Source organism: Arvicanthis niloticus, chromosome 2 (assembly GCF_011762505.2).
Source record: "Arvicanthis niloticus isolate mArvNil1 chromosome 2, mArvNil1.pat.X, whole genome shotgun sequence".
NCBI classification, from domain to species: Eukaryota; Metazoa; Chordata; class Mammalia; order Rodentia; family Muridae; genus Arvicanthis; species Arvicanthis niloticus.
Genome location: NC_047659.1, coordinates 48,897,587 through 48,913,739, shown reverse-complemented (window position 1 = coordinate 48,913,739; position 16,153 = coordinate 48,897,587). Strand labels below are relative to the sequence as shown.

General features: G+C 38.3%; 1 protein-coding gene across 2 annotated transcripts in view; it reads left to right on the top strand.

Annotated features, from left to right (window-relative positions):
• Positions 1 to 16,153, top strand: part of Gpr155 (G protein-coupled receptor 155) — a 44,147-nt gene that overhangs the window by 10,633 nt on the left and 17,361 nt on the right. For both annotated transcript variants that reach the window (XM_034496538.1, XM_034496539.1), the window contains 8 exons: positions 2,744 to 3,143; positions 5,547 to 5,712; positions 6,559 to 6,714; positions 8,265 to 8,348; positions 9,101 to 9,218; positions 12,560 to 12,644; positions 12,731 to 12,821; positions 14,458 to 14,668. In XM_034496538.1, the coding sequence (XP_034352429.1) occupies positions 2,744 to 3,143; positions 5,547 to 5,712; positions 6,559 to 6,714; positions 8,265 to 8,348; positions 9,101 to 9,218; positions 12,560 to 12,644; positions 12,731 to 12,821; positions 14,458 to 14,668 (1,311 nt within the window). The remainder of the gene's footprint in view (positions 1 to 2,743; positions 3,144 to 5,546; positions 5,713 to 6,558; positions 6,715 to 8,264; positions 8,349 to 9,100; positions 9,219 to 12,559; positions 12,645 to 12,730; positions 12,822 to 14,457; positions 14,669 to 16,153) is intronic.

Here is a 16,153-nt window from a genome sequence, read left to right as displayed (position 1 = left end):
GTGGTTGAGGAAACACAAAGAAGGTTGGTTAGTAGATACACTGGGTAACCTAATTTTTAGACTTTAACCTGTAAGAACCAAGAAGAGAAAATGCAAAAGACTCTGAAAGGACAGAGGACAGTAGTCTTCCATATCTGACAGGACCATGTTTCAAGGTCCTCCTTCTGAGTCCTATATATAGTAGGCCTTGAACTCCCAGCAGCGCTCTTGCCTCAGCATCTGAGTGATGAGGTTCTCAATTATATATACATATGTATTATATACACAATACAGTTTATCTTATACCTATAATCAAGTCTAATGTATAAACTAGATACATCAAGAGCTTCACAAAAACTAGTAGGACAGAACAGAAGTACACTGTGAAGCATGACGTGGGTCTCAGTCTCTGTCCTTTTCTTTCAGGCTGCCACACTGCATGCTGCTTACTGTTGTTGCTACTGCGCCTGGGTAACTGGGCTTGTAGGAAGGCCAAGCTGGGGAGGGACTGCTGCTGCATTTGATGGTTGCCTAACAACAGCAGAGAGAGAGAGGAGAGAGAGGGAGAGAGAGAGAGGAGAGAGAGGGAGAGAGAGAGAGAGAGAGAGAGAGAGAGAGAGAGAGAGAGAGAGAGAGGAAATTCTGGACACAAGTGATCAGTCTATATCAGGTATATCAGGGCTTTGAGGAGAGTGCAGAGTTGAAGATAGAAGTTGCCACAGAAAACACCTTGGCATTGTGTTGTGGCCACTTAGGAAAAGTTCCTCAAACCAGACTAAAACCACAAGGCATTCCCCAAGTAGATACTCTACTTAGAAAACTTAAGTGGTGGGTAGACACAGACCCCCTTTTCCGAGAGATGTGATACCGAAGAAGAAACGTAGAATGATTAAGAATGATTACCAAGATGATTTTTACTTAAGCAAGTAAAGCACCAGAAAACAGGAAATATAGCCACTGAGTCATAAAGCCAACACATCTAACGTAAAATCAATGAAGAGAACTGATGAAGTTTTATGCAATCCCATGAGTTTAACCTCTGCTCCATCTTGGAAATATTGCAGACCCATGTGTGTGCTTAGCTAAGAGAAAAAAAAATGATTTGAATCTTATAAGAAGTAAGAGTAGCTAATGAGATCAAGGTGAAGGTCGGAGGTTATATAATTGATTACATAACTCTAACAGGACATGTGTCTGACATTAACCGAATGCCAAGTAGGTAAACAAATATTTCCTGACCTGTGTCACTTTATCTTAATGTAAATTAAGAAACTCGATCCATATTATTTTCACATGATTGCCTCCATCCGTGGAATGGTTGCAGCAGTTCATTTTATCTTTCTTTCTCAACCTCACATCCATTATGAATGAGCTTCCGGCCGGAGAGGCTCAAGCTCCGTGTCCAAGAAGAAGATGGACTTGTGTACCCAGCAACTTTAGAAACGTTGCCTTGGTCCACCGCAGGCCAGTCCCGCGCTCTCCACCTAATAGAACTGCTAGACCTGTGATCCCAGCACTTCCTTCCTTCCCTCTTCTGTCTTACTCAAGTTCTTCCTAAACCCCCAGGGCCTTTTAAATCACCCACAAAATGTAGCAGGTGTTCTCTGCAATGTGCCATTTCTTGTAAGTCTCACACTTCTAGATCATCATTTTTCAGTAAGTAGCAGGCTCTTTGGGAACATGTGGAGAAAAAAAAAAAATGAGGCTTTGGTTTTCTTAGGAATGAGTAGTTACATTTGCAAGAGTTAGATACATAGTGTGTGACTGCCTGCTGGTCCCCTCTCAAACACTTCCCAGCTCCAGCCTCCTCTCCTTCTCTGGTCTTGTCTTGAAGCGGTTTTTTTTTTTTTTTTTTTTTTTGCTTTCATTTTCCTCATAAGCAAGGGTAGGTACGACTGGCACCTTCTTCCATGTAGCTACCTGGTACTATTGTAGGATGTTACTGTCTGCCTTCTTGCTGACAACTATTAATGTTTCTGATGTCTGGCTTGGTCACCCCTCCATGCATGACACTTTACTTGTCTGACTCTCATCTTCCTTATGAAGTTCTGCCTGCTCACTTGAGGTATTGTCCTCCTTGGCTACCCACTGAATTCTCTGCCCTCTCAGTTCCCTGGCCTCCTCATCTCCAGCGAGTCTTTCCTCCCTGACAGCTGCCAGTTCATGTGGACACAGCCTAGATCACATCTGGAAAATAGAAACTCGATAGCTCACAATCTGACTAGAAACTCCTGGACTTAGTCCCTGACCCACCACCCATCAGCTGTTTCACGTCTCTGCATCTTTGCCTGTAGAGTGTAGACCGCCTCCATCGCTGCCCTGCTGCTTTAGTTTCTGCCTGTACTCTCCCCCGGCTGCTGTCTGACTCCTGCCTCACCACCCAGCTGCTCTCTCCATGAGATCAGACAGATATCTTGTTGCTATCACTACGTATATAGATTTCTACTTTGAATTGCTCTTTTAAAAATTTTACAGCTCTTACCTTTTCTTTGAGGTTCATCTTTATGCTCCTGTCTGGGAAAATAGCTATGAGTTTAATAAAAATAATTTAAAATTGAATGCTATTTTATAAACTCGATGGTACTTAATCTAGTGTTTCTTCCCCGTCAGTTTTATTACTAAAATTTGCCTTTCTAAAAATAACTGAATGGGTTATTTGTCATTATTTAGACTAATTTTCAATGATACAAACAAGAAAATGTTAAACACATATATTCCTATAATTCTGTGGTAACATTTTAAAGCCAATATTCTTGTTTTACAGTTGAAGCTCTGTACCAAACTACATACCCAGAATATCTCCAGTACATTTATTTGGTGGCACCAATATCTCTTATGATGTTAAACCCTATAGGGTTTATCTTCTGTGAAATCCAGAAGTCAAAAGACACTCAAAATGCTTCTCAAAATAAAGCAAAAATCGTGGGACTTGGATTTCTACGCGTGTTACAGAACCCGATAGTATTTATGGTCTTCGTTGGCATTGCCTTCAATTTTATTCTTGATAAAAAGATCCCTGTATATATGGAAAACTTTCTGGATGGGCTTGCAAATTCCTTCTCTGGATCAGCCCTGTTTTATCTTGGTCTGACCATGGTAGGAAAAATCAAGCGACTGAAGAAGTCGGCGTTTGTGGTACTTATTCTTCTCATCACAGCCAAACTGTGAGTTTCCCTTACTTCATTTGGAAGTTTTAGTTTGAGAATGAAAAGCTTATTTAACCAATCCATTGTGTCGTATGGCACATATTTTTTCTTTAAATATTAATCCTTACTTATATAGTTGTTGCAATTTAAGGGAAAATGGGCTATTTGGGTATTACTAAAAATTATTTTCTTACTATGTCATGTAGGTTATTTTTTCTACTTTACTATCAGAATATAAAAATTATCGGTTTTTCTTCAGGCTTTTCTTTTTTTTTCAGCTTTTGTGTAAAGTTTACCTAATATTTTCAAGATCTCAGTAAAATCATACTTAATTTTTATGCTTCTGGACATCAAACCCAGGGCCTTTTACAAGCTAGGTAACTGTTCTACTACCGAACTATCCTATATCCCTAGATCATATTTTTAGAATAAATTTTGCAAAATTTCTACATCCATTAAAAATCATAAAGTAAATGCATCTTTTTGTTTAAGTATAATAATGTTTATTATATACTATTTTTTAAGAATTTGGGAATTATTCAGTGACCATGAGTTTGGTTGAATGTTCTAAATATAGGTAAGTCAATATAAACATTTTTAAAATATTATTATTATTGGCATAACATAGTGGAAATAATTTTTAGTTAATAGTCCTTAGGCTTATTGGCTTGTCGGCCGTGGGACTGACATAATTTTATTGCATTATTACCCAAAGTACTTAGGGCATGCTTAAATATGGAATTCAACTCTTACATAAGTCCTGGGACTAGGACAATGTTGTACATTTGTATTTCCAAAATAAGTAAAAATGAGTAGTTCCAAAAATAGTTTTGGTGGTAATATGTTCTTTAGAACGTATGAGTTAGTAGTTCCACTGTAATGTTGTTTCAATAATGATAATGTTGTAATTTCAATGCTAATTAAAATTTTAAAGGTCTTTTATTCTTTTTAGATATTTGATTCTTTTTTATTTAAATTAAAAAGTGGGGCTGTAGAGATGGCTCAGCATTGACTCTGCTTTCAGACAACCAGGGTTTGAGTTCCAGGACCCAAACAGCAGCTAACTCCAGTCTGGGGGACAAGGGTGGAGGGGGACAGGGATGGAGGGTGGGGATGGGGGGCAGCTAACTCCAGTCTGGGGGACAAGACTAGGGGACGGGGGGGGGGGGGGTAGAGGGGGAATTCAACTCCCTCTTCTGGCCTCAGTAGGCACTACATGCACAGGATATGCAGAAATACAGCAGAGCAATACACTCACACACAAAAGACATACATACATACATACATACATACATACATACATACATACATACAATATATAAATTTATGAGAAGGAATTACAGTGCCTCTGCTTCATGAACTATTATAACAGACATCTAAGGGTGACTTAGGACTAGGGAGGTGGTTCAGTCTGTAAAGCGCTTGTTGCACAAGTATGAGGACATGAGTTTGGTTCTGCAGTAGGCATGTAAAAAGCCAGACATCACGTGCCTATAATTCCAGCACTGGGAGGATGGAGATTCCCTGGAGCTTCCTGGTCAGCCAGCCAGCCTAGCTGAAGTGGTGAACTACAGGTTCAGTGAGGGACCTTGTCTCAAAAAATAAAGTGGAAAGCAACTGAGGAACACATCCCATGTCAATCTTTGGTCTCCACAGGCACACCTGTGCACATGTAGACGCATTCATAATCGCACTGTACCTCTCTCACTAGGCGCTGCTGTGTCAATGTATGTGCGAGCCTGTTAGCTTAGTGACTGTACTATGTTCTTTCTACAGAACAGTGGAGACTAATAATAGACTGCTCACCAGACCTGGCTTCCCTTTGTTTTCTGCTCCCCACAGTTGTTTCAGTTCCCTTTGCTAACTCTATCTTTATTTACCGAGAGCAAGAACTAATTACTAAGATGCCTGGTTTCCACTGCTTTTTAGAATTGTCTTGTGCTGTATTGTTATCACTAATTGAACCATTTAAACCCTTAATCACAAAGTTCAGCTGTTCTCCCAAAAAGTTTAGACATATTCTTGAAATAAGTTACTAAGATTTTCAACTTTTTTTTTTCATCTAACATTTCAATTAACCAACAGAGGAAGCAAGAAAGCAGCTATAATTATAATGCTTACCTTTTTTTTTTTTTTTTTTTTTTTTTTTTTTTTTTTTTTTTTTTTTTTGCAAGAAAATTTTGTACAAATCTCTTTTCCCCTTTGTGTTCCCTATATTTCAGGACACTGTTCTTGAAATGGCTCCTAGCTAAGTTCTTGACTTTTAACAAAGTGTCCAGCAGCAATAAAATATATGCATGGAAATGCATATGCCTTCTGGGGAGACCAATAGTAACCTAATTCCAAAGTCAGCAGTGCAGTTACAAGCGGGGACAGACAGGCATTGGTGTTAAGTACATTCTGCATCTCTTCTGTCTCCAGCCTGGTGCTGCCCCTTCTGTGCAGAGAAATGGTGGAACTCCTGGACAAGGGTACCAGCCTAGTGAACCATACAAGTCTGTCAAACTATGCGTTTCTATATGGCGTCTTCCCTGTGGCTCCAGGAGTGGCAATCTTTGCTACACAGTTCAACATGGAAGTAGAGATTGTATGTATGCACCGGTGTTCTCGAAGTTGGATGGTTTCTGTGCTGAAGAGAAAACTGGAGTTGTAAAACGCAGAAAGCAGCATTCTTTTAGTGAGAACTTGCGATTCCTAAGCTGTCTCACTGTAAATAAGGAGGTGCTCTCTAGCGTTGTACAGCCACAGCTATTTAATACGAGAACCTTAGTTACATGTTTTCTTCTTGTTTTTTTTAAACCTGTACTTCTTTTTGTTAGCCTTTATTTTGTTTTGGTTCGAGTACTTAAACTTAAGCTTTAAAGTTACTTACGGAGGCATAACTTTTGAGATTTTTAGGGGAAAAACCTATTCCATTTCTTATAATTCAATCAGCACAAAAAAAAATCCCACAATAAATTGAGAAATTTGGTACATAAACAGTGCATATGTACATTGTACATGGCATACACAGTGATAAGGGGTTCTGAAAATAATGAGGGACGGTTTCATTAATTGATCTATAACATGTTTGGTGATTATTTTCTGTTAACTGATCCTCACTCCTATAGTTAGTGAAGTAGTATGGGAGAAAAACATTCATAGATTTAATTAGACCATTGGGCAGGTTCTTTTCCTAGAACCTCAATCATCAACAACAGAATTTGTAATATTTTTATATGTACTTATCATTTGAACCTAGATTAGAAAGAGGGGTCAACAGAACATTCTCTTATACAGGAGAAATACAGCATCATAAAATATGCTGGGTTCTATAATGTCTTTACTGGTTTTTATTTTCAGTTTAAAATGCATTAGTGTATTATGGGTATTTAAGTTTTAAGCAATTGTTTAAGTAAGATTATGACTTCTTAATTTGATCTCATTTTTGCAGATAACCTCAGGAATGGTAATAAGTACATTTGTGTCTGCTCCAATCATGTATGTCTCTGCATGGTTATTAACCTTTCCTACCATGGATGCTAAGCCGTTGGCATATGCCATTCAGAATGTTAGTTTTGATATAAGTATTATCAGCCTGGTCTCCTTGGTAAGTATGTTTCAGTGTCAAATTGAATGAAAACCACAAAATAAGTTTGAAAGGAACTACTAACAGCAAATTACTTTTTAAAAAACTATTTATTTAACAAAATAGAGAAGTAAAACCTATCTGGGCAAGGTGTGAGACTCAGACAAACTCGGATTTGATTCTTTGCCCTATTGCAGTTTATCTATGCATCTCTTTGGAGTTACTTAACCTCTTGTAAGCTTAGTTTTCTTAGCTACAAAGATAATCATTCCACCCAGTTCTATGAGTTGTTTTAAGGTTTGAGACAATGAGATAAGTGTTCTATGAATAATGATCACCATACAAATAACTAGCTATTCTAGCACTGTAGGATCAACAAAGGTCTTTGGGATCACTATTTATTTAAGTGAAACTTCATATACCTTTTCAAACTTGATCCTGCTATCTCAAATGTATATGTTTTGAACAACTATCATATTGCCTGCTGAATTCAGTCAGAACTCTAGATTAGATAAAGAAAATGTTTTAAGGAATGGGGACATATACTAATAATAAATAAATGAACAATTAATAAGATTTTTAGAAAAACTTGTATCTATTACATGTTCTAACAAATTTATGTTCTTTGATAATAAAGTAGTTTGGGGAAAGAGAAGGTGTCAACTTCTACTGGCAATTAAGAAAAAGAAGAAAATTAACCAGAAAGTTACTTGCTGGGCACTATAAAGGTGGAATAGAAATGCAGTCCTTGTCCTGGGGTGTCGCTTAACTGTAGAGCATGTGCTTAGCATTCATGAGTCTATAGGTTCTGGTTCCTATCCAGAAAAGAAAGGAGGAGGAAAAGAAGAAGGAAGAAGAGGAGAAAGATAAAAAGGAGGAGGAGGAGAAAGAGGAGGAACCCAATCCTTTTAAACACTAGGAATACAAGGTTAATCTTGGTGTGGGAAGTATGTGTTGTTTGAAATAAGACCACCTGGAATTTAGACTCCTCAGGAGCTAGTATCATAGAAATCAGAAAGGGAAATAATTTTAAAACATTCTTTCCTAAATAATTGGTTGTGACATTGTGTCCTATCCCAGTCACTGTAGGTAGGCATACTTAGAATATGGCCCCAGTCAAGCCATTAATTCTTAAAGTACTAATTTGTTAACCATGGGATCTCCCCATGCCTTTTATCACTGTGGATACAGTAATTTATATTAACAATCTTAAATTTCAATGAAGCCTTAACATTTCTTCTGGGACAAGGATAAAGAGGATTCTCTAAAAAATATTAATCATGGGAACAGGCATCATGGCACACACCTGTTACCTTAAGCACTGGGAGGCTGGGACAGGAGGATCTGTAGTTCAGTGCAGTGTAGTTCAGTGTAGTTCAGTTCTGAGTGATACAGCAAGCTTCTGTCTCAAAAGAGCCAAGGGCTAGGATGTTGCCAGGGGCTGAGTGTTTGTCTATCATAGATAAGGCTGTGAGTTCAATCCCATTCCACCATAAAAAAGATTTTTGATGTTCTATTTAATAAGTAACTATAAAGATTGAGAAAAATAACTTGAACCTTTTATCTTCAAGATCTGGTCTCTGTCTGTTCTTCTCTTGAGTAAGAAATATAAGCAGCTCCCTCATATGCTTACAGCTAACTTACTCATCGCTCAGGTTAGTATGCCTATGGAGAGCTACAGCAATGCCTCCTCCTGGGGTTATTGTACTATGTGAGAAACAATTGCTTTGTTGTATTTTTTTTCAGTTACAAAATCAAAATTATTAGCAAATATGATCAATTATAATTTATTTAGAATTTATTCATGCTTATATGTTAAATATTACAGCATGTCTTAAACTTTGAGATTAATAATGGCAATTAGTAACACTTTTCACCTTTAAAATTCAAACAAGTGAATCATTAGAAATTGAACTCTTACCTGGGTGTGGTGACTCCCACTTCCAATTCTGAGCATTTGAGAGGCTGAAGCAGGAATATGGCCGTAAGTGACATCGGCTTGTGCTATGGAGTAAGACTGTCTCAGAGACTGAAACAGTAACACAAAGAGAACTCGTAACCTTACTTTCCAGTTAGGTCTTTCCATGCAGTCATAATAGAAAGAGGTTTAACATTGTCTATGTAAATCATTACAATATAAGGCTAGACTTTAGAATATAGTCTTTATTCTCATTTAATATATACACCATTAAAGGCTCTATGGAAAACAGGTTTTTAATCATAAAGCTTGAAATTTTAGTAAAACCAGTAAATAGTTGATAATCAGCAATAATTTTAAAAGAATGATTATTTTCTCTGAAGGTTTTCTTAATGGGTTTGATTAGGTTAATAGTTTCTTTGTTATGGTACTAAGTCATATGATTTACTTGTAGCTACTTATAAAATCTTTTAATAATTTTTTCTTTAGACTATTGTTTGTGCTGGAATGATGATATGGAATTTTGTAAAAGAAAAAAATTTTGTTGGACAAATTTTGGTGTTTGTTCTATTGTACAGCTCCCTGTACAGCACCTATCTGTGGACAGGTAAGTTGGCTCATGAAAGGACTGTTAAAGTCTGCCCCCTTCCTTCCCTCTAAAAGAACCCAGCATCTACTGATCCATTTGAAGTCTGTTAGCACAGGACACACACACACACACATGCACACGAACACACACACACACACACACAAGTATCTGCCAGGCTGAATTATCTGCTGAGTATATTATTTCTGCCCGGCTCAGAACCCTTGTTAGCTTTAGGCCAGTGTCAGCCTAGTTCCCCCTTGGAAACAACATTCGGAAAAGGGCAGAGGAGAGGTGTGTCTCAGAGTTCACTGCTGGAATCCTATGGAACTGCAAACTGTGGTTTTACCTCATACAAATTACTTACTACCTTTGGGTCACCTACTTTATTACTTCTGAAGCTGGCCTGTAGCACATTACAGAGATATTCTGAGGATGAAATGAAGTATAAATATTTATGTCTGGTACATAACAGACAGCCAATAAATATAAATCTATCAGTTATTCAATAAAGGGGAAGAGTCGATATAGAAACAAGAAAAGTGAGGAAGAGGACGTGGAGGGTTGGAGAGATGACTCAGTGGTTAAGAGCACTGACTGTTCCTGAGGACCTGGGTTTTATTCCCAGCACCCACATGGAAACTCCAGTTTCCCTGGGATCCAAAACTCTTTACTGGCTACCATAGGCACCAATGATGCACAGTGGTGCACAGATATGCATGCAAGCAAACTCCTATAGATAAAGTAAAATAAATTTTTAGTGTAAAAATAGAGGAACCAATGAGAAAGAATGCTCTTTCAATTGACTCCAGAAAGGACGACAAAATACTTAACATTACTATTTTGCAATTAGATTTTCGTTTAGAAGCAGACATTCTGGTATGTTTGTGAAAAGTACTGTCTGAATGTTGTGTTCATACCACAAACTTGTAAAATGCTACCAGAAGGGACATTGTACAGTGGTTAATAAGCAAGGGTCAGGAAGTGACTGTCGGGGGGAAGACCTTTGATTTCATGCCCTAAGGATCAAAAGTGTGTCCTGTCTAAGCCTTTTGAAGTGAAGCAGTACTGTGGGGAGGGATCTCAACACGACAAATTCACAGGCAACAGAAGATGGCTTGTGCTTCTTTGAGCAAGTATACCTGTCATAGCATGAGGCTTGTCATGAAATGTCAAGTTAAAAGATCCCAGAGACTGTAAATTCCAAATATAGGTGGCCCAAACTGATCTCTAGTTACCTACGTTTTATTCAGGTGGAATTTGTAATGAGAGTAATAGAATAGCAAATAGATCCGTCTGTCAAAAAGCCCCAGCTATCTCCCAAACCTTCAAACATACATGCTGAGATCTATCTAAGGAACTTAGGAATTTACTGGTGCAGTGAAGGTGTCCTGTGATCATCAGATTATTATAAATACAGCACAATTTTATGGCTCACTTGTTCAAGGCTAGGCTCACAACCAAAAAAAAGGACAAAATTATAGAGCCATGCAATGTATTTGAAAATCTAATGTCCAGTCATTTTCAGATTGGTTTACAAATTAGCTTCACCATTTCCACCCTCCTGCATAGCTGCCTGCTTTGTTCTTCCTTTGAAACCTATTGCTTGTTAACACTTGAGCTAAGTCCTACATCAGTGAAGCCCCAAGCTTTCTGCACTAATTAAACAAGTTCAAATATACATTAAATGTATGGATGGTCATTTTCTCCACCTTTGTGCTGGTCCAGTTTGAATATTTCATTTTGCAAATTATGAACGCAAGGCCAAAGAGCTGAATTGACTCAAGCAGATCTTCCCAGCAACCTCTGCAAGGGATGCCAGACAGACAGACAGACAGACAGACAGACAGACAGCGTCCGATAGCTGCAGTTCTTCACAGAGTAGGAAGAACCAGAGAATCAGAGAACCAAACCCTCCTCTAGGACCTCAGCATCTGTTCATGTTAATTCTCATTTAAAATGTTAGTTATCAGTGCCCATTTACGCTAATTCTAACTTAAAATGTTAATTTCAAGAAAGGATCTTATTTTGCTAAGGTAGCTCACAGATTGAAGTGTACGTGGGAACTCCCCTTGCTGGTCGTGTGCTTGTTTTCTTTTTTTGTTTTTTAGGGTTAGCACCAGTTAGTTCCACATACAGGGTTATGAGCTGGTTATCTCACTATCTTTCTTCAGACTGCTAGAGAGTCTTCATTCATAACATCATTTGGCCTTTACTTGGCTCAAACTTAATCTATAAATCGAAATCTAACTTCTAAAGAACAGGACTACTTAATTATATGGTAGACACAAAGGTTACTATCATTGAAGACATCCCCAAAAGACTGAAATTTTCTTATAGACATATTATTGCCAGATCTGAAAAGTACATCATATGAACCCCAGGACAGTTTCAGAACTTTACCTCATGTTCCTCAAAAGGCTGGCTCGCTATACCACCCTGCCACCTGCTGTACAACTTGGCAAGCCCTTGTTCCCTCCATACCTGCAAAATTAAAGTGTTAATTTGAAATAGATGTTCCTTCTTCCTGAAGTACTCAGATTCTGTAGCCTTGTGGAACTTACTAAGTGCCGTATGTATAAATGACCGTCACGAACAGGGAATGCTTGAGAGCTTGAAACAAGCTGGCTATGGTGGAGCATGACTGTCACCTCAGCACTCTGCGTGCTTAGGCAGGAGGATCAAGAATTTAAGGACAGCTCGGCTACATAGGACCCCAATCTCAAAAACAAAACAACAAAACAAATATTTGAAATATTTATTCTGTATTAGGTTTGTGCCACATTTGTATTAAGTGTGTATCATATTTTTATGATGCTTCAGCCCTACGTTTTAGGCATTTTCCAAAACCTAATCTGGGGCAAGAAATACTTATACTTCTTAGCACCAACAAAATGGAATCACTTGGACATACTGAACCATGAATGCTACTTAGATTCTAATCACATGAGTGGAAAGAAACAAATGACAACCACAAGCCACTGCGGCTTTTGAAAAGAAATCCTTCAGTAAAATGAAGATTTGAGTAAAGAAACAATTCTAGGAACTAAAACACAAATGACTTTTTAATAGAAAAATTGCTTCAAACAACAATTGTAAATAAACAATTATTTGGAAGGAGGAAAATTTAAAAGCATGGTGGTGCACACTTGTAACTCCAGGACTTGGGAAGTGGAGGGAGAGCATCAGGGTAGCCGGGCCACTCAAAACCAGCCAAACAAAGTCACCAGAGCAAATGAGAACTGGACCACTGGGGTACCAAAATAATCAGGATTTCTCACAGAGTCAAGTGCTGCAGCTTCTGCTCAATGCCAAGAGTAAGAGCCGTCATTTCTTTTATAACCTTTGTTTCTTGTTTCCAGGCCTTCTAGCAGTTTCTTTGTTTCTTTTAAAGAAGCGTGAGGGTATACAGATCCCCGTAGGAATCATAATCATATCTGGCTGGGGGTAAGTGGCCAGCTTCTGCCTGCTTCCGGGTGTCCATACACAGCTTCTGTTGGCTCACTCTTTCTTTCCAATGGTCCTGCTTACAGAATCCCTGCTCTCCTTGTGGGCGTGCTCCTGATAACTGGGAAACACAATGGAGACAGCATTGACTCGGCTTTCTTTTATGGAAAGGAGCAGGTGAGAAGAGTTCATTGGCAGTTTCTTCTTGAGAATGTCACATCTCAGCTAGCTTATGTACCTTGATATTAAAATTGAATTAAAAATATATTTTAATTGATTAGGACATTGGTGATTTTATATAACCTTTTGACATTTCAAGATATAGACAGTTTTTTAACCTGAAGATTTCTAAATGCTTACAAGTAGGTTATTTTCTTTTTTAAGATTTATTTATTTTTATTTTGTGTACTCGTGTTTTGCCTGAATGTATGTATGTGCACGATGTGTGTGCTGGAGCTGTAGATGCCAGCAGAGGGAGTTTTGAATCCCCTGGAACCGGAGTTACAGACTGTTCTGAGCTGTCATTTGGGTTCTGGGAATCAAGTGCCTCCAGGTCCTCTTTAAGAGCAGAAAGTATTCTTCACTGATGAGCTATCTCTCTAGCCCCTTAATTTATCTTTTTAGGATACATTTATGAACTATGTTTCCTCTGCTGAAGGAAAAAAAAGGAAATAACTTAGCAGTAATAACAAATGACAACTATGTTACTCTTTTTAAATGATTTATTTTTATTTTATGTGCATTGGTGTTCTGCCTATATGTATGTCTGTGTGAGGCTGTCAGATCCCCTGGAGCTGGGGTTATAGACAGTTGTTGAGCTGTCATGTGGGTGCTGGGAATTGAACCTGGCTACTCTGCAGGAACAGTCTGTGCTCTTAACCGCTGAGCCATCACTCCAGCTCCAATTTAGCAGTAGTAGTAAATGTCAAATATGTTGCTCTTATGGGAGGAATTCCAGAACAAACAAAGTGTATCTGAGGACAGTGTGCTTGAGAAGTTAAAGGCCAGGAGGCCTGTGGGACCTGCCGGATTCTTCCTGGGTAGGATGTATGGGCATATGTTTGTAAAAACCTCCACTGAAGACTTTGAATTCTTACCTTTTGTTTTACAATTTTGAGTTTAATTCAGTTTTGTGAGAATAAACAAGATTATATTTAAAAAGGACTTTTATATTAATACATCCAGCTGGTACTCATAACTATTAGCTACACCTTTTACAATCATTACTATAAGAAAGCCTCTAGTCACTGAAGTATGGTTGTACTACACACAACATTTAGAAGTAAGAAAGGGTCTGTAAAAAAAAAAACATTTGGTTACTTAAAGGAAACCAGTGACTTTATTGTTAACCACTTGGCATACAATGAGACATCTAAGAAACTTGTATGATTAAAGGCAAACCATAATTTCTTTATAAGTAAGTCACATTCCTCCATACTACTACTCATTTTGAAGAAACATTGTTCTATATAGTATTTAAAGCTATACAGATATATCTTCTATCAAAAAAAGTTTTTAAAGATTTTTTTAATGACTTATTTATTTTATTTTGGTGTTTTGCCTGTATGTATGTCTATGTATGTGAGGGTGTCAGATCCCCTGGAACTGAAGTTATAGGCAGGTATGAGCTGCATGTGGGGGTTGGGAATTGAATCCAGGTCTTCTGGAAGAATAGCCAGTGTTCTTAACCACTGAGCCATCTTTCCAGCCCCCCCCCACACACACACACCAAAGTGTTCTTAAACTGAGTGTACTGAGATTATTAAGACGAGATTTTGAAAACTGGCCTAACATCTTTTTCTGATGCTGGCAGATGATCACCACGGCAGTCACCCTGTTCTGCAGCATTCTCATAGCTGGGGTGTCACTCATGTGCATGAACCGTACCACCCAAGCTGGTCACTATGAAGGATTCGGCCAATCTCAGAACCACAAACCAGTAGAGCCTGGAAGCACTGCATTTGAGGAGAGCCCAGCACCAACAAATGAACCAGAGCTCTTCCCAAGTTCTATCCCAGAAACAAGTATGAGCCCTACATGTTTTTTAAAACTTACAAAAACTGTCACATGTATCCTAGATGGTTTTATTCAATGGAAAGTCACTACATTGCTCTGAATAGTATAGGTATTTGTCAAGGTAACAACTTGAATAATTCTATTAGGGCTTCATTTTTCTAGCACTTCATTCATTAAGCTGAGATTAATGTTTTGTTAAGTTGGTTGGTTGGATGGTTGGTTGGTTGGTTGGTTGGCCAACTGGGTGGTTGGCTGGCTGGCTGGCCGGCTGGCTGGTTGAAACAGGGTCTTATTTTGAAAGCCAAGCTGGTCTCAAATTGTTGATCATCCTACTTAAGCCTCCTGAATGCTGGGATTACAGACACAAGCCACCATGCTAGTTTTCAGTGCTGGGGATTGAACCTGGAACCTTGCACACACTCAGGAAATAGTCTACCTCGAAGCCATACCTCCAGCTTTGACCTGAGAATTTTAGAAGTAAAAGGGAAAGAACATCCTTTCTATGAAACTAAACACATTCATTTCCCACTTTAACAATATTTTATTGGGCAAGTGCCATCAATAAAATGAATTTTAAGGAGAGGCCTAACTAAACTTAAGACTAATATAAATTATCCATCTACAAACTATAGCCCACAAGCCAAATCAGACTTACCAACTGATTTTCTGTAGTTTCTCAGGTAAGAATGTTTTGTTTGTTTGGTTTTTTGTTTTTTGTTTTTTGTTTTTGTTTTTTTTTTTTTTTGACATTTTTAAAAGATTGATATCAACGTAAGAGATTTTTTTATGACTCTTAAAAGTTTTATGAAACTTGAATCTCCCATCTACAATGTTGTGGAACATAGTCACAATGATTCGCTTACATGTTGTCTAAAGCTGTGTTCAGGCTGGAATGGCAGAGTTGAGTCATTGCTCCAGATCATTTCACAGCTATAGTCCACGAGCCGGGAAAGTCAAGCCAGAACTTAAGGCAGAAGCTGATGTAGGGGATCTGGAAGAGCGCTGTTTTCTGGCTTGCTCCTCATACTCAGCCAACGCTTTTACAGCACCCAGGACCACCAGCCTAAGGATGCTACCACCAACAGTGAGCTAGGCCTTCCCACATTGTCAGTCAAAGAAATGCACCACAGGCTTGCCCAAGGGTCAGTCTGGTGGGAGCATTTTCTCCATTGAAGTTCTCTCTCCCAGAATGACTCCAGCTGGTGTCAAGTTAACACAAAACTGGCTGGCATGATCGACTCCTTGTCACCTTGACATACAACTATAGCACCGTTAAACCAAAGCCTCTTCCTTTATCATCCATGTCCAAGATCTTATGTTAATATTAATATCACAATATAAAACATCCGTTTTTAAAAGCCCCCACAGTCTTTAATAACTAAAATACTTTAAAAGTTCAGTCTCTTTAAAACTGTCTCTCTAAAATAACAGTCTCCTAACTATGGGCTTCTGTAAAATTAAAAATAAATACTTTATTACTCCAAGAGAACCAG